This window comes from Anser brachyrhynchus, assembly GCF_964034855.1.
Source record: "Anser brachyrhynchus genome assembly, chromosome: 18".
Lineage (NCBI taxonomy): Eukaryota > Metazoa > Chordata > Aves > Anseriformes > Anatidae > Anser > Anser brachyrhynchus.
In genome coordinates this window covers 523,038-547,382 of record NC_137711.1, presented here as the reverse complement: position 1 = coordinate 547,382, position 24,345 = coordinate 523,038, and the positions used below count along the sequence as shown (strand labels likewise).

The window sequence follows — 24,345 nt, the reverse complement described above, 5'->3', positions numbered from 1 at the left end:
CCGCCGCCAGGCCCGGCCCCCCCCGGCCCGGCGCGGGCTTCCTCGGCCCCGAGCCCGCCGGGCCCTGCAGCCGAGGGACGGGGCCGCGGCACCCGCGGCGCTCCCCGTGTGCCCCCGGGAGCCTCTCCCGTGCCTGGTCCCGGTCAGATCCCCCCCGCCGCCAGCCCCGGGGCACCGAGAACCGCTCGGGGCAGCGGCACCGGCCCGGGCGCTCGGCTCGGGACCGCGCCGTGCTGGTGCTCAGCGCCGGGGTGACCGGGACGTGCAGGCAGCGGACACGTTCCTGCTCCCGGGGGCACGGACGGTGCCAGCCCGCTCCCGGACACCTCCCGGGGCTCGTGTCACCGCGGGACGCCCGCTGCGCTCGGTGGCGGGGCCATCACCGGCCTGGCACGGGGCTCAGCGGGCGGTGGTGTGCCCCTGGGGACAGCAGTGCCGGGGCACTAGGTGGGCCTGCAGCCTTAATTGGCCCTAATTGGCCCTGAGCTGCCCTCCGACCCCCATGAGGCCCGGGTTCTATTTAAGCTCAGCCCTGGCCCCCCTTTCTTCCCCTGCCGTGCTGGAGCGGTGCCGGTCTCCAGCTTAGCCCTGCCTGGGTGAGGCCCCGCCGATCTGGACCCCAACCCGCAGACTTCCCGGCTTTGCCTCAGAGCTGCCACAGGCCTGGCGGATATTCCAGGTAAACCCAGCCGCCATCCCCGGCCTGCCCTGCCCAGCTCGCTCAGGAGCTGTAGGACAGGCACTGCCGGCTTCATCACGCCCTGAGCTCCGGCTCCCTGTCCCTTAGGGAGCAGCCGGCCCTCGTGCAGCCCGTCTCGGGGCTGTCCGTCCTCCCACCGCCGGCTCGGCAGGGCTGTGCCCAGCCCATGGCTCTCGGGGAGCCCCTGCACACGTGAAACAAGAGGATGCACGAAGGTGTGAGCAGGGACCTGACCCGTGGGGTGTTTAATGCGATCACAAGCCGTACAGGGAGTGGGGGGCAGCGTGCTGCCCCAGGCCCTGCTCTGCTATTGCATCTATAAAAATAAAAAGCCTGGCCAGCAGATAGTCTAACCGAAGAGGATGCAGCTGAGGCTGAAGGCCCTGCACCCAGGGCTGCCAGCTGGGAGCCAGCCCCCTCCTCAGCGGGTGTTGGCATCGAGAAGAGGCTGCAACGTGGGGGACAATGAGGGAACCAGCAAGGGGGAACTGCTGGAACCTGCTTCCTGCTGGGTGCACGTAGGGGAACTGCCAGCCCAGGGACACCCCAGTGCTGCGCTGCAGTGCCCCCCTCGCTGGGGCCCAGCTCTGCGGAAGGAGAGTGACCGTTAGTGCCTTTATCGCTGTTCCCCCCTTATCTTTCCTGTTGGGCACTGAGAACCCGCTGCCCTTTTCTAGGAACGAGAGCCTGTAGAGCATGTCAGTGAGAGCTGGGCAACGGAGGTGCCTTCACGCCACAGCACTGGTGGTTTTGACCCTTTTTTGGGTGGTTTGACCCTTTCAGCTGGTGCCAGCTCACAGCCAGTGCCACACGAATCTGTGTCCCAGCAAACCCAGCTCTGAACCAGGCACAGGAGGGGCTGAGGTCCCTGCGCACCCCAGGCAAGCAGCCACCTCCCAGGTCACACATGCAGCAGAGGTTGGAAACGCCTCTGTCTCCTCCGGGTGCATCCGCTCGGCCTCTCAAGGAGCGGGGGATATTCACGCAGCTGCTGGGGTAGTGGCATGAAGAAGGGCTAACAGCTTAATGGAGAGTGGCACGCCCGGGGCGGGGGGCTGCGGGGCTCCCCGCGCCCCAGGGGAGGAGGAGCAGGGCGCAGCAGGCGCTCAGGGGTCCCCGCTGTACTTGATGAGGTGGCCGCTGAAGGTGATGTAAGTGTCGTATTCGTCGCTGAAAACCGCGTTCTCGCGCTCGCCCTTGTAGAGCCGCACCCAGACCTCATCCTGCTCCTGCAGCTCCAGCATGACGCTCTGGCTCTGCATGATGCTGCGGTCGCTCACCTGGGCATAGAGGATCACCACCTCCACCCCGTTGCGCATGATGTGCAGGTAGGTCTCCTTCTGGTTCCAGGTGTGCACGTTCAGGCTGAAGTAGTAGATCCCAGGGACGTAGCAGTAAAACTTGCCCGTGAACATGTTGAAGTGGTCGTAGAGGTTAACAAACTCCGTGTCGAAGATCAGGGTCTGGTAGTAGTCGTTGCTGTGCAGGGGTTTCTTGCGGCCCACCGAGAAGGCAGCGTAGTGGCTCTTGCAGCGCTCCCCTGGGGCACCCACGCTGCCCTTCTGTCCCTTGGGCCCTGTGTGGCCCCTGCTGCCGGCAACCCCCATCTTGCCGTACTTCCCCTGCATGCCTCGCTCGCCTCGGTCTCCCTTCTCACCTGGGCAGAGCAGAGGGGACAGTTTCGCTGTCAGAGGCGGGTGCCAACTCCAACCCCAGCACCGGGAGCCCGGCTCTGCACCGGTCCCGGGGTCTGCAGGTGGGCCGGGCGGGCTGACGGTGCCCTGCAGCGCAGGGCGGCCAGGCTGCGGGTTTGGCTGGGGACGGAGCCCCACCAGCCCTCACCTTTCAGGATGGTCATGTTGATCTGGGGCTGGTACTGGGGGTAGGAGAAGCGATGGTCGGGCGGCTCACAGCAGCGAACGCAGCGGGGCCGCGGGGGCAGCCCCTCCTGGGTACCGCCAGCCTTCTGCTCCCGGGTGGGCCTGGGGGAAGGCAGAAAGCAAAGCGCAACAGGGAGCTACGTGTGGGGACGGGGGCCCTTCGCGGTGCCAGGTCTGCTCTGTGCCCCCATGAAGCACCCCCGTCCCCGGGGCCCCCTCACCTGGCAGCGTGGTGCTGGGACGGAGCCTCCTCGGGGTCCATCAAACGCCAGTCGGGGCTGGGGCTGGGGCTGGGGCTGGGGCTGGTCTGGCCGCCCGCAGGAGAGGGCAGCGGCAGGCAGGAGAGCAGCAGGACACCGAGCACCCCGAGCCCCTTCATGCTGCAGCAGCACCCTGTGAGACACCGGGGGTGGCTGAGGGGGGGGGTGGCAAAGCCCAGCAGCACCCAGGGGTGGGCAGGGGGCAGGCAGGGACCCGGCCCCGCAGTGGGATGGGGCTGCAGCTGACGGGCTTTGCGGTCCCCCTCAGCCCTTCTCAGGGCTGGAAGCACGGCTGTGCCCTGCAGCGTCCCCAGCACAGGGCCTGGTGCAGCCCCGGGCAGGGCACAGCCATGCCTCCAGCCTGAAAAAGGCTCTTCTTGTGGCAGCCCTTCCCCAGCAGAGCCCACAGCGTGGGCACACGCATCCCGCAGCCGCAGGGACCATCTGTAACTAAATGCCCAGATACCTGGGCCCGCGTTGCCTCAGCGATGCTCCAGGGAGCGTCTGGGGAGAGCCGTGTTTGGGGCGGCGGGGGGCTCTGGGGCCCTCCAGCAAGCTGGGGTCTGGGGCCCTGGGGGAGCCAGGGGTGGAGCTGAGCAGCGGTCCTGGGCTGAACGTCCAAGCCCAGAGCCAAGCGCCTGCTCTGCCTCCCGTCAACACCCAGGAGCAGCAACTTGGAGCAGCAGCACCTGGAAAATGAGGTGGCTCCAGCTGCCGTGGGGCAAAACGGCAGCTCTGCCTGTCCTGGGGGGTCGCAGCCCTGCCCACGGGGGTCTGCACGCCTCCTCCCACCCCCACGGTGTGCCGGCATCCCTGCACAAACCCCGTGGAAGGGGCTGCCCCTGCCCCAGGAGCTGCTGGCCCCCGACCTGCACCCCTGTGCCTTGGCCCGTTGCACGAGGGAGCCGGACCTGCTGCCCCAGAGCCACGGTGCTGCTGGCGGCCCCAGCCGGGAGCCAGCCACCCCCAGGAGAAACCTTGCTGGGAGCCCACATCCTGCGTGGGGCCAAAGCTAATATTTGCAGTAGCTGGTGGCACCACGGCCCAGCCGGGGCGCCTGCCCTTCCTTGCTTTATCGCCACCGTATCAGCTTGGGGCCGCGCGGAGGCATGGGGCTGAGCACGGCGCGCCGCGCCCTGTGGCCCCAAAGGTGCCAGCTGAGCGTGCGGCACTGCCCGGCTGCTCCACACCCGCAGCAGTGGGGCCCAGGGCGGTGCCAGGGTGCCGGGGCTCCTGCTGGGAGCCGGTGTCCTGCTAGGGCACAGCCGGGCAGTGGCCTGCGTCTGCAGCAGGAGCACAGCCCCAGGTGCCAGGGGTGAACGGGCAGCGGGATCCTGAGACAGGCTGTGGGGAGCCCCGCTGGAGTTTGGGGCAGAATCCCACTCTTCTGGTGGCTGCCTGGGTCCTCAAGTGACCGTCAGGGTGGGACAGCCCAGGGGCTGGCTGTCCGCGTCGTCCCCAGAGCACGGGGCTGCGGGGACCCGGACGGGCGCGCTCCGGCAGCAGGCTCGGAGGGCGTTCAAGGGCAGGATGCCTGGCTTGTGAGTCACGGCCATGGAACAGGGAAGGGGCGGAGGGATGGGGAAAATCTCCGAAGGGCTTTCCCTCTGCTCACGCCCTCTGCAAAGGGCCGAGCCCTTCACGCGCTTCTCCCGTGCCTGCCCTGCCCCAAGGAAGCCCCGGCGCGGGGCTGTCGCCCACCTCCCGGCCCTACCTTGGCCCGCGTCCCGCTGCCGGGAGAGGCAGGGCTGGCGGCACCGCGGGCAGCCTGGCGCCGTGTCCTGCCTCCCCGTGCCCTGGCCTGCCGCCTGCCCACGCACAGCCCCACGGGCAGGGGAGAAGCAGCGTGGAGCAGCCCAGCCTGGGGCTCGGGAGCAGACACCAGCCAGGGAGCAGCAGCCCCGGCTCTCTGAGCCCCGCCTGGCCTCCAGCTGTGCCAGCCATATGCCGGCGAACGCAGCTCGCAGCCTGCCGTGCTGTCGGGAAGCCCGTGGCTTTCTCCCTGCCCCAGGACCGCAGCGCTCAGGCCTCCCGTTGAGCCAGACGATTCCCGGGAACCTGCGGCAGGCTCAGCCCCGGGGAAAACACAGCTTTGCTCAGCGGGGAGGAGAAATCCTTAGCCAGGCTATTCCCACTGAGAAAGGCGGCGTGTTTGCAGGCTGCAGGGCTGGAAATGGAGGCGAGCGTGCTCTGTGCACGTGGCGCTGCCTGCGGCATGCGGGGCTCCCCAGCACCCCGAGCAGGCGTCTCCCCCTGCCCCCCGCAGGCACGCCGGGCAGGCAGCACGCACATACGCACGGGCAGCTACGGTCTTGCTGAAGGGACTCTGTTTTTTCCTGTCGGGGTTGGATGCTCTCCAGGAGCAGTTCGGAGATTTAAATTCGGTGGCTGCTAAAGCCCCGGGACTGCAAGTCAAAACATCCTGAAAACATTCCAGGCAGCATTAAAGACCAGGATGAAAGAAGAGCGAATGCGGGGGAGAGATGAGCGGGTTCAGGGCGCTACGGAGGCAGCAGGACCAGCACGCCCTCCTCGCCCTCCCTGCTCTCCCGTGGTGGTCGCAGCCCCCCCTGAGCCGCAGCAACTGGAGCTGGGATGCCTCTGGCGTCCAGGGATGTGCTGGTGGGACGGCTCCCCCCAGCCTCTTGCCACAACAGCTGGGATGTTTGCGGAGCCATTTGCAAAATGGGAGCAGCCCAGACCCGGCGGGCAGCGGGGTTGGAGCTGCACGGGGCAGCTGCAGCCAGGCACCGACGGGGAGGGTGCAGCCCTCCAGCTCCTGCGGGCAGTGCCGGTGGGAAGTTGTGCTGGGGACCCCGGTAACTATGGTGTGGAGCTGCCCTGGGCTGGCCCAGCCCTGGCTTTGACGTGCTCGTGGGAACCGACTTTTTGGACACAGGGCTCAGGTAGGGCTGGGGGGGCTGCGGTGGACCCACGCCGTGTTGGGCCTGTTCTGCAGGCTCCAGCACTAACTCCTTCCCAGTGCCTGTCCCCCCAGCGCTGCTGCAGGTTGAGCTGTCCCCCTCGAAGGACACGTGAGGCTCAGCCCTGCGGTCCCCACCACCCCCTTGCAGGTAGGGCAAGGTCCTTGCCCAGCTAACCGGGGCACGGACAAGGGGATAGACCCTCGCTGGACTTGCCCCAGGGCACCCGTGCACCTGGCGAGGCTGCGCCGCCTCCTGGGTGAGTCCGCTGCCGGAGAGCCCGTCGCTGACAGCAGGCGCAGATGTGCACACAACGTGCAGCTCCACGGCACTCATCCCTGGGTCGTGCAGCTCCACGGCACTCATCCCCGGGTCGGCAGCCGCCCCCAGACCTGCCCCACACCTACCTCTGGGGCTGCTCTCTCCTGGCGCTGCCTTCCCTGCTCTAGAGCATCGCCCCCGTGCCGTGCTGCCAGCCCTGTGGCACAGGGCAGAGCCTGCAGCGGCTGCGCTCCCTGCCTCCGGCAGCCTCCTCTCCTCCCCTGGCCGGGCGGAAATGCACTTTCTGGGAAGCAAAAGGAGGAGAGCGAAGAAGCAGCGGGATAAACACAGCGAGCAGCCCTCCCCCTGCCAGATGTGAGCCCAAGGAGCGCGGGCGGCCGGCGTTAACCATGTGTGCGCCTGCAGCGCTGGGCCTGCCGCCACCGCTGTTACGGGCCCGAGGTCAGGGAAGGGGGGCTGCCAGGTCAGGGAAGGGGGGCTGTTAGGTGAGGGAAGGGGGCTGCCGGGCCACAAGCACCCCAGATGTTGGAGGCAGAGTCCCTGGAGGCTGCGGCTCTGCTCTGGAGCGGGGTCTGCCCCACGCTGGGAGAGCCACCAGCGCCGTCCCTCGGGGTCCTGGAGCCCACTGAGCCCTGACCGGGGCCGGGACTCCCTCGGGTGCCCTGGGCACCGGTGCTGGGCAGACCCCCGGACACTGCCCCCAGCACCAGGCAGGATGGGGCTCAGCTCCCTGCCCGGCACAGCTCAGCCAAGTGACGGGGGGCACTGGGCCTGTCCCAGCCCCTGGTGCAGGGCGGTGGCTGGGGGTGAGCGGCGGTGACCGGGGGGGACGCGGGGCCGTGCCGGGGGGCTCCGGGCCGCCCCCAGCCCCCCCCCTCCCCCCCCGGGGGGCACACAGGAGCTCTGGGCGCCTCTGTCCCCAGTCCCAGGGCAGCCCCCCGGAGGTTTGCCTGCTGCAGCCTCCTGAGTCCCGGGGAGGCCCTGGAAGGAGCCCCCGGGCCCTGTGCGGTGCGGGGCCCCGGCGGCCCCCATGGCTGCGTGGCGGGGGGAGGGGGGGGTCCCGCTCCCTCCCAGCTCCGGGGCGCAGCGGGAGCGGCCTTCCCAGCTCTGAGCAGGCCGCGGCACGGACTACATCTCCCAGCAGGCCCCGCGGTGCAGCGGGCTGCGCGGCGAGGGCGGTGGCGGCGCGGGGGATGCTGGGAGCGGTAGTTTTCGTCCCCGCGGGGCGAGGCCCGGGGTAGTTTGGCTGCCGCTGGCAGCCGGGGCGGCGCGCGGGGGCTGCTGGGAGTTGTAGGCGGCGGCGGCGGCGGCTGCGCGCGGCGGGGGAGGAGGCGGCGGCGGCTGCGCTCGGGCGGCGCCGCGGTGAGCGGGGCACCGGGGGGGGGCACCGGGGGGGGCACCGGGGGCTGAGGCCGTGGGGCCGGGCCCGGGCCCGGGATCTCGGGAGCGGGAGACCCGCGGGGTCGGTGCTGCCGGGGCCGCTGTGCTGGGGGCACCGGGGGCGGCGGCGGCGGGGTCCCGGGGGACCGAGCCGGGCCGGGCTGGGGGCGCCGGGGGGGGCCCGAGCGGCTCTGCCCGGGGCGGTGGCACCGCAGCCCCCGCGGCTGCGGCCCCGGGCGGGGGCGCTGCGGGCCGAGGGGCGCCGCTGGGGGGTCCCGGGGGGGTCCCGGGGGCGCTGGGCCCCGCCCGGGCCGCGCACCGGTGCCCGGCCGCCACCCCCGGGGACGGGGGTCGGGATCCCCGGGGGCGGGGGGCGGGGGCCGGTGCACGGCGGGACCCCCGCGGGGGGCGCAGCGCCCCGGGGCCGTCCCTCCCCGGCTGCCCCGTCCCGGTGCCCGCGGCCCCGCCGTGCCCGGGGGCTGCCCGGTGCCGGCCCCCCCCTCCCCGCCCGGTGCCGCCCGGGCCTGCTGGGAGCTGCTGGGAGCCCAGCACCGGGCTGGGGCCCTGCGGCACCCGGTGTGTGGCCGCTGGGGACAACCGGCCCTAGTGGGGGGCTGCCGCCCGGCGGGGGTCCCGGCCCCGTGCTGCACGGGGCGAGGTGGGAACGGGAGGCACGGGGCAGCCCCGGGAGCTCCCTGTGCAGCCCCCGGAGCTGCAGGAGCCTGGGGAGCTGCCACGTCCCCGGTGCCCTGCGGAGAGAGGCAGCACGGAGGGGCACGGCCGGGACCCCCCCGGTGGGCGCACCTGGGGCGAGCTGAAGGTGCCCCCCTGCCACGTCCTGCCCGGGGGGGTGATGTGAGCGGGGACGGGCCTGGCTGGGGTGCGGGGGGGGCGGCAGGGGGGCTGCTGCCACCTTTTTTTTTTAAAAAAAACCAACGTTAGGGCTGGGCAGGTCTGGGTGTGCGTCCCTTGGACCTGGGCGCTGCACTTCCTGCTCGGGCGATGGCATCCTGCTCGGGCGGAGCTGCCACGTGTCCCCGCGTCCCCACGGGGCCTGGGGGCGCGCTCGGCTCCACCGCGGGAGCTGAGCAGCCCGGCCGGCACTCCCGAGGCGAGGGGCTGAGGGCTGTCCTTGCCGCCAGGTCGAGGAGCGCTGCCGCGAGCGAGCCTCCTCCTCCCCGGGCCGTGCGGGGACGCTGCCCAGCAGGACGCCCCGACGTGGGTCCCGGGGGTCGCTCCTGCCTGGTTTGCTGCAGGCCTCTGGGTGGGCAGCGGTGCCGGGCCAGCTGTGCCTGCCTGCTGGGACACTGGGGCTCAGCCCAGTCTGGGGGGGCCAAGGGGGAGGATGAGGAGGGGCTGAGGATGGCGGAAGGGCTCCCGCAGCAAAGCAGGCCCTCGGGGGGCAGCTGCCGCCCTGCACGGTGCAGCGGTGCCTTGTGCTGCGGGGCAGGGGCTGGGGCCACCCGCCTCCCCATCACGTGGGGTTGTGCCCTGCCATCCCCCCCCAGGCTCTGTGGGGCTCCGGGCCCCAGCTCTCACCCACTGCTTCCCCTCTGTGCTGCCAGGTTCTCCTCGGCCCCAGTCTGATGCCCGTCCCGCCGTGCAATGAGTCTATGAGCCCCCTGCGGATCAGCGTGGGCGGCCTGCCTGTCCTCGCGTCCATGACCAAGGGCGCCGACCCCCGCTTCCGACCGCGCTGGAAGGCCATCGTGCTGTCGTCGGCCTGCGTGGGCTTCGTGCTGCTGCTCTTCTGCTTGCACCGGCCCTCCCCGGCGCGGCCCGTCCCTCCCAATGCTCACAACTGGCAGCTCCGGCTGCGGGCAGAGGACCGCTACAATGACACCTACCCGCTGTCCCCACCCCAGAGAAACCCCGAGGGCGTGCGCTACCGCATCGGGGTCATTGCGGACCTGGACACTCAGTCCCGGGGCTCTGAGGAGCACACCTGGTTCAGTTACCTGAAGAAGGGCTACCTGGTGCTGTCGGCCAGCGGGGACAGCGTGACGGTGGAATGGGACAAAGAGGAGAGCGTGCTGCAGTCCCACCTGGCCGAGAAGGGCAGGGGCATGGAGCTCTCGGAGCTCGTCGTCTTCAATGGGAAGCTGTACTCCGTGGATGACCGGACGGGGGTGGTCTACCAGATCGAGGGCAGCAAGGTGGTGCCCTGGGTGATCCTCTCGGACGGGGACGGCACCGTGGGGAAAGGTGAGCCCCCCCTGTCCTGCCCCGCTCGCTCTGCCTGAAGCCGCAGGCGCGGAGCAGTGAAACCCTCGTCCCTTTGCACCTCTCTGTCACCTCGCGCGCCTGGCCAGGCTGGGGGGGCTGCGTGCGGCGCTGAGCTGTCCCTTGTGGCACCCGGGGGAGCGGGGACGTGGGGTGGCCTAACAGCCGTGTGCCGGCCGGGCCCCGGCCTGGCTCGTGCCGCTCTCTTGCCGCAGGTTTCAAGGCGGAGTGGCTGGCAGTGAAGGACGAGCACCTGTACGTGGGGGGCCTGGGCAAGGAGTGGACCACGACCACGGGCGAGGTGGTCAACGAGAACCCCGAGTGGGTGAAGGTCATCGGCTACAAGGGCGACGTGGGCCACGAGAGCTGGGTGGCAAACTACAACGCGCTGAGGGCTGCGGCTGGGATCCGACCCCCAGGTACGGAGCCGGGCTCCCTCCCGTCACCGCGCGCCCCTCGCCCTGCCTGGGGCCGGGGTCTCCCCACAGACAGCGGGAGCAGAGTGAGATTTAAAGGAGGCTGGGGAAGCCGGGGCTTGCCCTGCCCGGTGTTCTCCCCTCTGTCTGTGAGCAGCTCGGGTGGCTCGGCTGGCGCTGGGGCAGCGGGAGGGGGGCCAGCACCCGGCAGGAGGCAGCGGAAACGTTCGCAGCTTTGGTCTGCGCGTGGCCGTCCTCCCCGCAGCGCTGCCTTTTTGAGCAGGGCTGGGTCCTGCCCCGGCAGGCGGGTGTCTGTGCAGCCTGGCAGGGTGCTGCTGCCCCGTGGCACCAGACCCCGCTCCCTGCTGTAGGTTACCTGATCCACGAGTCGGCCTCCTGGAGCGACACGCTGCAGCGCTGGTTCTTCCTGCCGCGCCGCGCCAGCCACGAGCGCTACAACGAGAAGGCAGACGAGCGGCGAGGCACCAACCTGCTGCTCAGCTCCAGCCAGGACTTCGGGGACGTCACGGTGGGACGGGTGGGTGAGGTGGTCCCCACCCACGGCTTCTCCTCCTTCAAGTTCATCCCAGACACGGATGACCAGATCATCGTGGCGCTGAAGTCAGAGGAGGACAACGGCAAGATCGCCAGCTACATCATGGCCTTCACGCTGGACGGACGCTTCCTCCTGCCGGAGACCAGGATCGGGAGCGTGAAATACGAGGGCATTGAGTTTATTTAACAGACTTTGCACTGGACCGGAGGGGCGGGGAGGACGGGGGCTGCGGGGCAGGCCCTGCGCTCGGTGAGGCGCACGCTCCGAGGGACGCCGCGCTCCCAGCTCTGTGGTTGGTCTCGGCGTCCCACGTAAAGCGTTGGCTTTGCTGCAGCATGCGTGGTGCGAGTGTTTCGGCAGTGGCACCTGGTGGCAAAGGACTGCCACCACAGGGTGCTGCGGCCTGCCGCCAGCCCAGGCTCAGGGAAGTTTCCCCGCGCTGCAGCCATCAGTGCCCGGCGCCTCCGCGGGCTGCTGGCGCCGGTGGCAGCCGCGCTCTGGGCTCCAGCCGAGGACGGAGCCCCCGCTCGCCTGCCCTGTGCCAGCCTGTGCCCGGGCTGAGGGCACCGTCCTCGCACCCCTGCGGGCCTGTGCCCAGGGGCAGCGCTGGCCTCTGCTCCCTGGTGCCATCTGGAGCCTCCCTGGCCTTGGGCAGCGCCTTCCCCAAATTACCTGGGGACGGGGCCCGACCTGGGCACGAGGGCCCCTCAGTGCCAGCAGCGTGTCCTGGGGGGGGGGGGGGAGCCCCTGACCTGCCTCCCCAGCACCTTACTGGGAGCACAGAGGAGCTGTGGGGGCAAATGTCCCCATGTCCCCCACGAATGCGAGGGGAGGAGCGTGCTTGAGGGGGACGTTGGCCAGACCTGTCCCTGGGTTAGGACACGACCGGGGGGACACGGCCACAGCAGGGCGTCAGCCAGGGCAGGGGAGGGCGGGCTGGCCGAGATGGTAGCTGCAGGGGATTTCATCAGGCTGTTTTTCACCAGTCAGCTGGTTTTACTTCCCTTTTTGCATAAACCATGTGGCAAGTGAATGGGTAACGGTTTGCTTGGGCTCGTGCTTTCTGGGGAAAGCTTCGTGTGGGAGGGACTGAGGGGAAGCCCCCGTCTTACCACGTCCCCTTGCTCTATGGCTGGGCTCAGAGGAGCAGGCAGCAGACAGAGGCCTTGCAGCCAGACCCCTCCCTGGGGCCGTGCCCTCCCGACTGCCACAGGAGCTCGGAGCAGGGCTGCGAGGGGACAAAAGCACCAGTGCCAGCCTGGCTGTTGCCCCCAGACCTTGCCGTGCCCGTCTCCCATCCCCGTGGGCCCCAGGAATGGTGCAGCCTCTCCTCTCGTTTAGGCAGAGGGCTGCAGGCAGTCGCGGGCCCCTGGCTGTAAGTGGCCGTGCGTGGAGCCTCGCTCCCCACGCGTCCTTCCCTCCTGCACCCGGCTGCGCTGGGAGAGGCGCCGGAGGAGCGAGGCCAGGGCAGGAATGGGGGCCAGGAGCGCGCAGCTTCGGCGCAGCAGCACGGGGGAGCCTGCGCCAGCTCCTTCCCCGTTCTGGCGGGTTCGGGGTGATACCGTTAGCGGGATACACACACGGTACGGGCACGTGCTCCGTGCCTGTGCTGCTGCATGGATGCGCACTTGGGGCTGGCTGCTGCAGTCCGGGCAGGCCCCTTGGCCCCCATGCCACCCCCAGCTGCAGGGCCCGGTGGTGCCCGGGGAGCGGGGGGCCCGTTCCTGGGGCAGTGGTGCTGTGCTCGGGTGGGAGGACCCACGGCAAGGCGTGCAGGGAGGAGCCGGGGGCCTCCGGAGAGCTCAGCCGGGCTGGCCCTTTCCCATCCCCCTGCTCTGCCCCTGTTTACAGTGTCCGGCATCTCTGGAGAGCTGCGTAAGAACCACGTTAACAGCTGGACATGTGTTTCCATTTAGCCCAAACAACAATGACTCACGGCGGGGCGCTGGGCTGCGAGCGGATGCGCTCGTCTGGGGGCACCAACCTGCTCCCAGCACGTGGGGCGGCGCCGGCCCCGTCCCTGCCCGTGCCAGCTGCCCGTGGTGACCGCTTTGCCCTCACTTGTGCCACGCTCAGCTCGGCTCCTTGGCCTGGCCCAGGGCCCTGCAGCACCCATCTTGGCCCCAGGGCTGTCCCTGGCTGTCCCCCCTTGCCCCACGGGCGGCGGGGCTTTGCAGCACCACGTCCCCTCCCGCCCCAGCCTGGCCCTTATCTCCGAGAGCTGGCAGGACCCCACCTCGCCCCTCCTCGGGCTGCTGGACCCCAGGGGCTGGGGGACTGCCGGGGCCATACAGCACAAACGGGACCAGGCTGTACGGTCCCTGTGCCCCCCAGCCCTGCGGAGCTCTCAGAGCCAGGCCCCTGCTGCCACAGCCTCTGGCAGCCCTGCGGCGAGGCCGGGGGCCTGGAGCCCCACCGCCAGGTTTCATCCCAGCACCACAGCAGCAGGAGCACAATTCACCTCCCACGGGTTCCCTGCCGGCTCAAGCAGGGCTGGGACTGGGTTTTGCTGCCCGCATTTCTGCTGTTTCTTCTCATCCCAAAGGCCCAGAGGCTCTGAGGCTTCAGACGCGGGCAGCCGTAGTGGCCCAGCTCCGCGGCGAGAGGCTGCCTCAGGAGCAGGTTGTGTGGCCGCAGTGCTGGCCGTTCCCCCAGCGTGTGCCTGCGGTGCCCGGCTTGGCCACGCTCGGAAGCTGCGTGGCCGTGCCCGGGGGCAGAGCTGGGCTCCCTGCTCGCGCCGCTGGGCGCTGCAGGACGGGTGCGGGGAGGCCGGCAGCGCCCCAGCACCCCCGGCAGCGATGCAGCCAGGGCAGGGACGAGGTGGGGAGTTCTGGAGACGTGCTCCAGGCCGGAGGGCTGCAGGCCGTGGGGAAGGGGCCGGAGGGCTGCGGGCACGTCGGAGCCGTGCAGGACCCCCGGTGATGGTCACGGGCCGGCCGTGCCCCCCGACGGGAGGCGGTGGGAGCGGAAGGAGGGGAGCGGGCGAGGGGGGCGCGAGGGGGGGAGATGAGCCGGAGGAGGCGGCAGGAGAGGAAATGCTTGGGCACAGACATAATCGCAGCCCTCGCCTGCGGGCCCGGCGCCAGGTCTGCGAGCAGGGCCCGGCTCCTGCCCCCGCGCCGTCCCGTCCCGACCCGGGGCCGGCCCCCCGGGGCCGCGGGCATCCCGGGCCCGGCCGCTGCCCCTCGGCGCCCGCTCCGCGGCCCCGCCCGGGACCGGGACGGCGGGGCCGGGGCGGGCGCCGGGGGCTGCGGGCCGGGGCCGGGGGGTCGCGGGGCTGCCGGTGCCCGGTGCCCGCTGCCGGCGGCGGGGCCGGGCGGGGCGGAGGGGCCGGGGGGGGGAGCTCGGCGCGGAGCCGCATCCCGCGGAGGGGCGGGAGCAGCGCGCAGCCGGGCTGGCCCCGCGCCACGCAGAGGAGGAGCAGCGAATCCCCGGAGCGCATTAAAACGCGAGGCTCGGCGGCGGCCGGGGGCAGCCACCACCTCCGGAGATAGGCGGCGGAGAGCAGCGAGGGGCCGGGGCGGCGGCGGCGGACCCGAACTTTCCGGCGGCGGCAGCGGCTCGGCCGGGCCCGGCGGTGGATGAGGCTTTGTCGGCCGGGTCGCTGAGCCCGCAGCCCGCCGCACCATGCCCGCCGCGCTGCCCGGCCTGCTGGCCTGGCTGGCGGTGCTGCTGCTCGGCAGGGCCCGCCCGGCCGACGCCTGCAGCTGCTCGCCCATCCACCCGCAGCAGGCCTTCTGCAACGCCGACGTAGGTGAGCGCCGCCGCCGCGCCCGCTTTGTCCCCGCCGAGCCCCGGCCCGGGGCAGCCCCGGCCCGGCCCGGCCCGGCCCGGCCCGCACAAACTTCGCGGGGAGGGGGCGGGAAGTTGGCGCGGGGCGGCCCGGCCCGGCCCGGCGGGGGAAGGAGGGAGCGTCCCGGTCCCGGTCCCGGTCCCGGCCGAGCCCCGCGGCACCTGCCCGGCAGCCCCACGCGTGTGCGGGCCCCGGCGGCTCGGCTCGGCCCGGCCCGGCCCGGCCCGGGGGTGTGTCGGCAGGCGCGGATGCGCGGCCGGGAGCTGTCCGTGTGTCCGCCCGCCCGGGGTGTGTCCGCGCCTCCCCGAACCTCTCGCCGGCCCGGCGGGGACCGCTCGGTTGCGCCCCGCAGCGCTCCCCGGGGCCGCCGCCGCCGCCTCCGGCCCGAGCGCGGCTCGGTCCCGGCTCCCCGCGGCAGGGCCCGGCCCGGGGCTCGGCTCCCGGCTCCCGGCGGCGCGGAGGAGCCGGGCCCGTGGGGCCGCGGGGAGCGGAGGCTGGGACGTGGCAGCGCGGGGAGCCGGCAGCCCCGGGGGCAGCGCGGGCGCCCCGGGCCCTGCGCAGAGCACCAGGAGCGGTCCCGAGCGCGGAGCCAGCACCCGGCCCCCGAGAGCCAGCAGCGCCGGGCTCGGCCACCTCCCGTCTGTTCCTTATTTCCAGGCATTTCCTTTCCCCCGTCCCACTTTGTTCGGCTTGGATGCTGCTGAAAGGGAGGGCTTGGCAGCGCCGGGATCTGGATTCCTCTTTCTATGAATAATGCCCTTATTAAATTTTAACATATTAAACAAACAGACCAGCCCCAGTTCCTGACGCTCTCCTTTGCGGGGCTGTTCCCAGGCTCAGCTGGAGAGGTAGCATTCCCAAACACTTAGGCAGCCCGCGCCTCTGCGCGGCCCTGCCCCGTCCCCTGCTCTGGAGCCAGGATGCTCCTGACAGATTCCCGGGCTCCCCTCGCCCCTTCCAGGCCCCGCTCGCGATGTTTCTGCTCCGCGAGGGTGAATCCCCGCGGCACCCGGCAGCTGCCCCCCGCGCCCGGCTCTCGCAGGCCTGGCTGTGGCACGGAGCGCTGCGGGGCACGCTGGGGCTGGGGAGTTTTCGAGACAAAATGGAGCACCGGAGCTTCAGAGCTGCCGCTTGAGCCGGTGCCCCTGGAGCGCCGGATGCCCCGCAGCTGCTCCGGGAGCAGGGCCGAGCCTCCCGTCACGCTCGTGTCACACTCACGTCGGGATCATCTTTCCGGAGCACTGGTGACTTACCCTGCCCTTCCCGGGTGCCGGCTCAGGCCGTGACTCAGCAGCTGAGTCACGCACCGTCTGTCTCGGCGTCCCGGCTGTCTCGGCAGTCCCAGGGAGGGTGAAGCCGGGGCCAGGCAGCAGCTGCTTGGCAGGTGCCTGCCCTGCTGGCGCTCGCTGCCCACCCTGCCCTGGCAGCCCCTTCCCAGGCTGTGCCACCCCCGGTGTTGGCACCCCCCGGCTCCCAGCCCGAGTCTCTTCCCAGCTGCTGTGGGGGGGTTTGGTCTTGTCTGACCCCAGCTGGGAACAGCTCTGGGTGCTGGCGAGCAGGGTTTGATCCCGGCAGGAACTCGCCGGCCTTCTCCTCCCATGCAACAGGAGCCCTGTCCCTGCAGCCTGTGATCCCTGCCCTTTTGGCTCCCGTCTCGTCTTCCCTCTGGAGCTGGGAGGCTCGCAGCCCGCTCCCTCCCCGGGGGGAGCCGGCCTGGGCCTGGGAGCTGCTGCAGCTTCCCCTGCCAGCTCTCCTCTGCTGCCTGCGGCACTGGCGGCAGCCCCGCAGAAACACCGCCTGCTGGGCACAGGGGCAGAGAGCAGATGGGGGAGGCTGTGCCCCCCCACGCTGGGCTCCCCACTGTGCCCCCTGTGCGTGCCCGTGTGCCCCCATCTGTCTGTGCCACCCCAGGGCCCTGCCCTCGCTCGTGCCCTGGCAGCCGGCTATGAGGCACCGCCTGTGGTTTGGAGCGGGACCGGAGCAGCCGGAGCCCGGAGCTTTGTTTCCAGGCAGCACCGTGGTGAGAGCGGGATGTGGCTCTGCTGCTGGCCACGGGGTGCCAGAGGGGCTGGGAGTCACGTCACCGCAGCTGGAGACTTGTGCAGCTTGGGACAAGTGACCCAGCCTCTCTACGCTCACGCTTCCTGGCCAGGGAGACGGGCAGCAGTTTTCTGTGGGGCTCAAGGGCTCAGCGGGTCCGTGGCTGCGGAGCTGCCCCGTGTGCTGTGCCCGCAGGGGCTGTGCCCAGGCAGCTGCTCTCTGCCTGCTGGGGTTTGTTCTGCCCGTGCTGCTCGGGTGTCAGCTGGGGGCTGCAGCAGCAGAAGCCCCGGCTCCTGCTTCTCGCGCAGCGTGGAGATGCAGAGGGCGAGGGAGGTGATGCTCGGGCTGTGGTTTTGTCTCTGTGCGGCAGTGATGGCCCTGGAGAGGTGTGTGGGGCAGTGCCGAGGGTGACAGGACAGCCAGAGAGCGGGTGCTTGGCCTGCTACCCGGGTCGGGTGCCCCCTGGATCCAGCCCCTGGCAGCGCCGTGCTGATGGTGGCTGTCCCAGGGCTCGGTGCCTCGCGATGGGGCGCAGCGATCGGGGCGGGAATGGCGAGGGCTGTTGGTGGCCAGGCAGGGACCGGGCCGAGGAGGAGGTTTGGGGGGACAGAGGTGGGACCGGCCCTCGCTGATGGCCCCGGGGGCAGCGCTGCCCCGCAGGCCCTGCTGAGCTGTGGCCGGGCAGGAGGCCGCCAGCCCCGGTGCCGCCCTGCTGCGCCGCGCTCGCGCGGCCGGGAGCTCCCACCGCCGGTCCCAGCCCTTCCCGTGCAGCTGCGGCAGCGGGGCCGTGGGCTGACGGCTCGGGGCCGCCGCTGATTGGGCCCCGTCCCGCTCCCGTCAGAGCCGGGATGACGCAGGCCGCGATCGGGAGCGCTGCGCTCGCTGCAGCAGCCGCGCAGGCCGGCGGGCGAGCGGGGCCTGGCGCAGGCGCTTCCTCCTGCCCGCGGGGCCGGGACGCGGGGCTGGTGCTGGGGCTCCCCGCGGGTGCTGGGGCTGAGCCCAGGCGCTCCCTGCTGTGAGCTGCTGTGAGCAAGAGGAGCCCGGCCCAGCCCCAGCCGCCGTCGCCCTGCCCGAGCCGCTCCTCGCCCCCCGGCCTCTGCGTGCTCAAAGCTGCCATGGCCGTGTGCTGGGGCTGCGGTGCCCTGCTCCGCGCCCTGGGCTCAGGCAGGTGCCCGGGGCTGGCCCCAGCCCATGCTGGCAGGGCTGGGGCGGAGGAGCCGCTCCCTGGGGACAATTCGCTGCGTTCTGGCTCTGCCGGTGCCGTGCCGGGCTGCAGTGACCCCGGGGCCGCACTCGCAGCGGGGCTGGGCAGGCAGCGGGCAGGGCTGGCACTGGCAGGCGGCCCCTGGGCTCCGCTCGCTGCCAGCAGCCCCGGAGAAGGGAGCTTTGTTCCCCGGCCATTCAGCCGGGAGCGCTTCCCGTGCTCTGCGGGCACCCACGCTTCCCAGGCGGCTGCGGGCGGGGGCCATGCAGTGGGTTTGGGGCAGGATGTCCCGGGAAGGGGCTGCTGCTCGCAGTGCCCCTGGCTGGGAGGGGAGCTCCGGGGGCTGAGGCGCCTCGTGCTGTCCTGAGCCCTTGGGGCAAGCGCAGCGGGACCTCTGGAGCTGGGGCAGGCGATGGGAGGATTCGCCCCCCCGCTGCAAGGCAGCACCCGCACACACTTCCAAGACGCGTTTCTTCCTTCCCCTGGAACCCGGGGCTGCCGCATCTCCCTGCAGCACCCTGGGGACATGCCTGCACCGCGTGCCTGTGGAGGCTCCTGCTGCAGTAGGGGCTGCCCGCAGCAGGGACCTGGCTTGGTGGCCCTGCACGCCCCACGGCCGCCCCACGGCACAGGGCACCAGCTTGTCCTGCTCGTCCCAGGTGGCCTCAGCCCTCGCAGGGAGCTGCGGCCCAGGCCCTGGGGCAGACAGGGAGCAGAGGAGGCCGTGACGGACAGCAAGCCGTAGCCTGGCACGATGTGCCAGTGGGTTTTGTGGTGACGGGTGACACCCTTTGCCTCCAGCTCCACTCCTGGAGCTGCCCCTCAGCCGTGGTCTGTCCCAGCTGGTCGCGTGCTCATCTCCCAGCCAGAGGGGGTGGACGTGTCCCAACGCGGGGCCATTCCTTGTTGTACAGGGACTGGTGTGCTGAGGGGTGCCCGGGCCTTTACAGCCCCCCTGCTCCAGGCCCTGGGTCCTGTCCAGCCCAGGCTGGTCAAGGTGGAAAGCTGCCACGTCCTGGCGAACACCCACCGAGCTCCTGGTGGCACGTTTTAGGGTGTCTGCGGCACAGCTGAGGAGATGGCATCGGCTGCCGGGCTGGGGGAAGCTGCTCCGGGGAGGCACAGGGTCGGGGTGCTTGGTGCAGGCGCTGGGCACCCCCACTCTGTCACAGGGGGCTTTTGCACTGCTCATGGCAAGCAGGTGCCGTGTGCCCACAAGCAGCACAAGTGGTCCCCAGCACACACCGCAGTGACGGCCCTGCCTGAGTCCCACCAGGACCCTCCCCAGCCCAGGGGTGAAGCCCCCCCTCGCCTTCCCCAGCGCCTGCTCCCGGGGCCGGTGCTGTAGTGCCGGTGCTGCTGGGGCCGTGCTGCATCAGCGCAGCGGGGTCATGGCAAGCACTTGGATCCCGGCCCCGCATCCCCCGAGCCAGCGGGCACGGGGCGGGGGGGACACAGCCCCACGCTGCGGGCAGGGGCTGGGGTGCTCCCGAGGCACGGCTGCGGGCACGGAGGTGCTTAGGCAGCAGCTTTTGTGCAGGGTGCCGAGCTAAGGGCAAACACGGGAATTTCTGCTCAGAGCACGGCGAGGGGACACGCTGCCCCCCTGGGCATGGGGTCTGCAGGGGGAGGGAGGTGGCTGCGCCTTGCAGCCGGGCCGGGGGGGTCGCGCCTGCGCCTGGGACCTGCAGGAGCCTCTGGCTCGGTTCTGCCGCGGGGTGAGGCAGCTGTGGAGGAGCCTCGGCCTCCGCGCCATCCAGCCTTTGTGGAGACCCGGGGAGGCCCAGGTGCCGCTCCCCAGGCGCTTGGGTCGTGTGCCACCCTCCTTCTCCCCAGGGCCGTCCGCTGCGCCTCCCCACCTGGGCTTCCCCCCGCTGCCTCCCTCCGTCCCGGCTCTGCTCTGGTTCCTGGCCTGCGGAGCAGCTTGGCTGCGCTGCTGGGGTCTTGGCGGGGAAAGCACAGCGCAGCCGTCCCCTCCACAAAGCCGCACTGTTCAGAACAAATCCGCCTAGAATTGGGCTGCATTTTTGTCAAGTGATTCATCAGCACGTGAATGGAAACGGCTGGAGCCCACTGAACCAGTAACCGTCCCCCACGCCTGCAGCCACGGGCAGGAGGCGGCTCTGGCTCTCGGGGCTGCCGGCACCGACGTTACACCGCAGGCGCACGGAGCGGGGCCGCGGCGGGCCGGGTGCGCTCATGGACACGGAGCCTGGGCTGGCCCCACAGGGCCCAGGCACTGAACCCTGCCAAGCAGAGCTCCTCCGGCTGGGGCCGGGGATCTGGGCTGGGGTCTGCGCCCAGGGGTTTGTCCCCGCCGCCTGCCACACGCGAGGAGCGAGCTGGGGCTTTTGGCACGGCCACGGGCACTGGGTGCCCTGCCTCGGCCAGGGGCTGCTGCCCTGGGCAGTCTCTTCCCTGTCCCCTGCCTGTGCTGGTGGCCGCCTTCTCCTTTCCAGAGTAAACTGAGTCAGCGCTTACTGTGCCAGCGCTGACCTTGAGTCTAAATAGCTCGTCTGCGTGCCCGGCTCGCCCCGCTGTATTTATAGAGCGCGATCAGATCCCCTCTCCGTGCTGTGCCAGGCTAAAGAAGGCAACCTCCGGGGCAGCGGGGCTGGCAGCGGCCCCGTGCACGTCCCCAGGCTGCCCAGCTCTGCTGCGTCCCCCAGCACCTTTCTGTGGGGACGTGCCCCGTGTGCCCCAGCTCAGCTGGAGCCTGCCCCAGCCGACACAGCTCCCCGTTTCCGACCCCTAGGGACACGCGTGCAGGGGCTGCCCGGGCACTGGGTACCCCGAGACACAGGGGTTGGCCCCTCTGGGGACCCCACGGCACAGCAGGGAGCCCTGCCCTCTGCCAGGCCCCCTGCCCAGCTGTAAGGGTGCCCCGTGAGCCCCCCACATGATGGGGCAGAAGGGACCTCGTTGTCCCCATGAGGGGGGTCCCGGTGGCCGTGGAGGGAGGCAGGCAGGGTGCGGGGCCGCAGCTCTCGGCGCAGGGACCTGGGATCGGCCGAGACCCGTGCGGCGGGTCCCAAGCAGCTGCCCCATCCCGAGCTGTGAGTGAGGGTGAGCTGGCTGCCCGCCCGCTGGGAAGGTCCCTGCCATGTGCTGGGCGCTCACGTGTGGTTCCCGTGTCCCTGGGCTGTGCTGGCGGGGTGACCCCAGGGACCTTTCCGCTGCAGAGCTGTCCCCGCATCGCTCCCCTGCCCCTGCTCACCTGGGCTCCGGGGCACTGCGGCCTCGCTGGCTCGGGGGCACCCGGCCTTGTCCCTCGGCATGGAGTGAGGGGCTGGGGCGAGGCACAGCGCTCGGGGACCTGGTGTGTGCCCCCAGCCGTGCCCGTGCCCGTCCTGCTGCCGGCGGTGCCGCTGCAAGTGGTGGGGGGGCAGTGCCTGCGCAGGGTGCAGCGGGACGCTCCGGTCCCCTCCCGCAGCTTGCAGGGCACAGCCCCTCTCCCGGGTGGGTGCTGCCCTACGGGGAGCCGCATTTTGCACAGGTCTTGTAGGGAAACAGGGGGGTCCGAAAGTGGGGGTCAGGGGCAGCAGGCTGGGGCGCAGCCCAGTGCAGAGGTCCGGTGCCTTTGGCCAGGCTGCTCAGGGGTCAGCTCACCAACCCCCGGACCTGGCTGCGTCTTTCCACTGGCCCGGCCTTCAGCATCCCCGTGCAGCCGCCCGGGTTATTGCTGCAGGCTGCCAGGGCAGGAAGCGGCGCGGGGCGGATGCGGTTTCGGTGCCTGCATGACGTGGAGGCTCCGCGTGCCAGTAGCCGACATCTGGCAGGGAGCTGGCAGCCGAGCATCGCCCCGCTGTGACCGGGGCACCCCTGGGGCTGGACAGGGACACGGTGCCCTGGCTGCATGGTGCAGGGACAGCCTGGCCCCGGGCAGGGACGGACCCTGTGCCCCCGTTGTTGGGTGCAGAGGGGCCGGGGAGCTCCCTGACCCCTGCTCCCTGACCTTTCCGTGTCTCCCCCCGGTGAGGGTGCTGCTGCAGCGCTGCCCATCGCTGCGCTGCGCTGCGCGTCCCAGCGCCGTCCCTTTGGGCACCACACGTGACAGCAGCTCCACGGGCAGCTGGGCGGGTTCACGGTCTGGTGCCCGGTGGGACGGGGAGAGAGGCGAGTCCGTCCCACACGGGGCAGCGGCACCGGGAGCTCTGCACTGCCCCCGGCATGGGCAGGGACACGTGGTGCCAGCAGCACCTCCTGTCCCCGGCCACCCCTGCTGAGCTCTGCCCCCTCTGTTGCAGTGATCCGAGCGAAGGCCGTCTCTGCGAAGGAGGTGGATTCGGGGAATGACATATACGGGAATCCCATCAAGCGAATCCAGTACGAAGTCAAGCAGATCAAGGTATGGGGCACGGTGCCTGGGCCTGGGGCGGGCGGGGAGAGGCAGCGGGGGGGGGCCGCTCACACGTGCGCTCTGTCCCCAGATGTTTAAAGGCCCTGACAAGGACATCGAGTTCATTTACACGGCGCCGTCCACAGCGGTGTGCGGCCAGCCGCTGGACACGGGAGGGAAGAAGGAGTACCTCATCGCAGGTAGGCGGCGGGCAGGGAGCGCGGCCCCGGCTGCGGCAGGGGCAGCTGGGGAGGAGCGGCCCCCGGGCACCCGGTGCCCGCCGCGGGGTCTCGGGGCGCCGGCGGGGACGGTCCGAGCGGCTCTGTGTCCGCAGGCAAGTCAGAGGGCAACGGCAAGATGCACATCACGCTGTGCGACTTGGTCGCCACCTGGGACTCACTGAGCCCGACCCAGAAGAAGAGCCTCAACCAGCGGTACCAGATGGGCTGCGAGTGCAAGGTGAGCGCCCGCGGCCGGCGCGTGGCGGGGCCGGCAGCACCCGGCAGGGCCGTCCTGCGCGGGGCATGGCGTGTGGCTGAGCCTCCGGGCCTCCCGCGCCGTGCCCTGCCGGGGCTGCTGCCGGCCGGGAACCAACTCCAGCCCTGGGACCTGCACCAGGAGCTTCCCTCGGTCCCCCCGGCACCGTGCCCTCCATCGGGGGCAGCCTGGCCCGGGGCTGGGGGGGTGGGTGGGTGACACGGAGCTGCCCCCTGTCCCGGGGCGGGTGGTGACGGTCTCTGCTGTGCACAGATCTCGCGCTGCCTCTCCATCCCGTGCTTCGTCTCCTCCTCGGACGAGTGTCTCTGGACAGACTGGGCGATGGAGAAGATCGTGGGCGGGCGGCAGGCGAAGCACTACGCTTGCATCAAGAGGAGCGACGGCTCGTGCGCCTGGTACCGCGGCATGGCCCCCCCCAAGCAAGAGTTTCTCGACATCGAGGACCCCTAAGCCAAACGAGCGCATTCCAGTAGCCAGTAGAAAAAAACCTGCGAGATGTTAGACTGGTCCACGCTGATATCAAGTCCTGGAGACAGCATGAAAATCCGCTCGGCCCCGCGGGTCCCCAGGGTGCGGCGCCTGCCACGCGCGTGCACGGGGCAGGCTCGGGGCCCGCTGCGCCGCGCTCAGCTGTGTCCTTGCCCGGTTCCTCGCCCCCTGCGGGGCGAGCGGGGCCGGGGGCTTCCTCCCTGCCGGGGCCGCGTCCCCTCCTGGCCGTGCTCAGCCCCTGTGCCCCTGAGAGCTGCGAAGGAAGCGAACGCCCGCGAGCGGCGGGAGCCGTCCCCAGTCTGCGTAGCAGGTCTACCAGGGGCCCCGCCGCGGGACGGAGCTGCCCCCACGCCTCTCACCAGACCCCGTCCCGATGCCCGTCCCTCTCCTTGGGGTGCCAGAAGGCTGCAGCAGGGCACCCACGGGCTTGCACGGCGCCAGCAGCTCCCACGCAGGTGTCCCACCCACAAAAGCCACGGGGGGGGGCATTGGTGCGGCCAGGGTGCCCCCTTTCCGCGGGTTGCAGCCCCGCTGCCCATGCGCTCCTCTCCGCTGTTGGGCACGTTGCGGGGGCTCTGGCCCATTGCAAGCCCCGGGGTGGGCGAGCGCTGCGCCTGGGGCCCTCCGGTGCCACCGCCGAGGGTCCCAGACCCCCCCCCCCGGCTGGGCTGGCACCCGTGGCTGTGCTGGAGCTCGTCCCCACGCAGGACGGGTGCCGGGTGCGCGGCGCGGGGCCGGGAGCCCCCAGCTGCGGGGCTGCCGATCGCCGTCGCACCCTGCGTGGATCGGGGCCCCCTGGGCGCTCCCCCTGCGGCGGCAGGACCCCCGGCCCCTCGTGCCCCCCCCCCACCCCCCCCCGGGCCCCGCTTTCTCTGAGCCATTCTCCCGCTGCGGCGGCGCCCCGTGCGCTCGGTGGCGCGGCCGGCCCCGGCTCGTGCGCGCAGCACCCCGCCGCAGCGCGGAGGCGTTTTCATGCTGTGCGCCCCTGCAAGGCTCCACGATGTCGTGCTGGACCAGTCTGGGCAACTTCGACGTATTAAAGGAAAAAAAAAAAAAAAAGTTGAAGAAAAAGGCAAAAAAAGCCCCACCCGCCCTCTAACCGGTGCCATGTAAGAGTCCCGCTCGCTTTCCGTGCGGTTGTATCAGCTCGCCACCCCGCTCCGCTGGTATCTGCCCTGTAACACTGCCGTGCTGCCCGCAGCTGTCGCCTCCCTGTGCCGTGATTTGATTGTCGGTGACCGCCCGGCGGCTCCTGGCGCTGCCCTTCCCCGGGGTGCTGCTGGGGGGCTCCCAGCGGAGGACGGGGAGGGACCGCGGGGAGCCCCGAGCGGGACCCTCGGAGCCGCCCCCACCCCGCCTCG

General features: G+C 71.3%; 3 protein-coding genes and 1 long non-coding RNA gene across 6 annotated transcripts; 3 read left to right on the top strand and 1 right to left on the bottom strand.

Moving 5' to 3' along the window:
* Window positions 1-39: 39 nt before the first annotated feature.
* LOC308180009 lies at window positions 40-1,360 on the top strand. Its single transcript, XR_013940704.1, has 2 exons — window positions 40-679; window positions 788-1,360. It is a non-coding gene; the product is annotated as an uncharacterized lncRNA (long non-coding RNA).
* On the bottom strand, window positions 919-3,524 carry C1QTNF1 (C1q and TNF related 1). The gene is made up of 4 exons (XM_080560969.1): window positions 3,307-3,524; window positions 2,802-2,973; window positions 2,543-2,682; window positions 919-2,357 (listed from the first exon to the last, which is right to left on the bottom strand). Exons 2-4 carry the CDS (start codon window positions 2,957-2,959, stop codon window positions 1,807-1,809), a joined length of 849 nt encoding a protein of 282 aa, XP_080417095.1. The 5' UTR covers window positions 2,960-2,973; window positions 3,307-3,524; the 3' UTR covers window positions 919-1,806.
* A 2,852-nt stretch (window positions 3,525-6,376) lies between these two features.
* CANT1 (calcium activated nucleotidase 1) lies at window positions 6,377-11,661 on the top strand. 3 transcript variants are annotated; one of them, XM_080560951.1, is made up of 4 exons: window positions 6,377-6,487; window positions 8,992-9,631; window positions 9,865-10,068; window positions 10,437-11,661. In XM_080560951.1, the coding sequence occupies exons 2-4, from the start codon at window positions 9,013-9,015 to the stop codon at window positions 10,805-10,807; spliced, it is 1,194 nt and encodes a 397-aa protein (XP_080417077.1). In that variant the 5' UTR covers window positions 6,377-6,487; window positions 8,992-9,012; the 3' UTR covers window positions 10,808-11,661. The 3 variants fall into 3 exon arrangements, with proteins under 3 accessions (XP_080417077.1, XP_080417076.1, XP_080417078.1); XM_080560950.1 differs by lacking the exon at window positions 6,377-6,487 and adding an exon at window positions 7,269-7,408; XM_080560952.1 differs by lacking the exon at window positions 6,377-6,487 and adding an exon at window positions 7,439-7,508.
* Window positions 11,662-13,983: 2,322 nt separating this feature from the next.
* Window positions 13,984-24,184, top strand: TIMP2 (TIMP metallopeptidase inhibitor 2). Its single transcript, XM_080560970.1, has 5 exons — window positions 13,984-14,375; window positions 21,906-22,006; window positions 22,089-22,197; window positions 22,332-22,456; window positions 22,748-24,184. The coding sequence occupies exons 1-5, from the start codon at window positions 14,249-14,251 to the stop codon at window positions 22,943-22,945; spliced, it is 660 nt and encodes a 219-aa protein (XP_080417096.1). The 5' UTR covers window positions 13,984-14,248; the 3' UTR covers window positions 22,946-24,184.
* The last annotated feature ends 161 nt before the right edge of the window (window positions 24,185-24,345 follow it).

What these genes read in the sequence shown, in the direction of transcription:
- C1QTNF1 (XM_080560969.1), bottom strand. Translation starts at nt 2,959, where the DNA reads ATGAAGGGGCTCGGGGTGCTCGGTGTCCTGCTGCTCTCCTGCCTGCCG. An exon ending in TCCCAGCACCACGCTGCCAG is followed by an intron (nt 2,683 to 2,801) that starts GTGAGGGGGCCC and finishes GCCTTCCCCCAG; the next exon opens with GCCCACCCGGGAGCAGAAGG. An exon ending in CAACATGACCATCCTGAAAG is followed by an intron (nt 2,358 to 2,542) that starts GTGAGGGCTGGT and finishes TGCTCTGCCCAG; the next exon opens with GTGAGAAGGGAGACCGAGGC.
- CANT1 (XM_080560951.1), top strand. Translation starts at nt 9,013, where the DNA reads ATGCCCGTCCCGCCGTGCAATGAGTCTATGAGCCCCCTGCGGATCAGC. An exon ending in GGACGGCACCGTGGGGAAAG is followed by an intron (nt 9,632 to 9,864) that starts GTGAGCCCCCCC and finishes CTCTTGCCGCAG; the next exon opens with GTTTCAAGGCGGAGTGGCTG. An exon ending in GGCTGGGATCCGACCCCCAG is followed by an intron (nt 10,069 to 10,436) that starts GTACGGAGCCGG and finishes TCCCTGCTGTAG; the next exon opens with GTTACCTGATCCACGAGTCG.
- TIMP2 (XM_080560970.1), top strand. Translation starts at nt 14,249, where the DNA reads ATGCCCGCCGCGCTGCCCGGCCTGCTGGCCTGGCTGGCGGTGCTGCTG. An exon ending in ACGAAGTCAAGCAGATCAAG is followed by an intron (nt 22,007 to 22,088) that starts GTATGGGGCACG and finishes CTCTGTCCCCAG; the next exon opens with ATGTTTAAAGGCCCTGACAA. An exon ending in AGATGGGCTGCGAGTGCAAG is followed by an intron (nt 22,457 to 22,747) that starts GTGAGCGCCCGC and finishes TGCTGTGCACAG; the next exon opens with ATCTCGCGCTGCCTCTCCAT.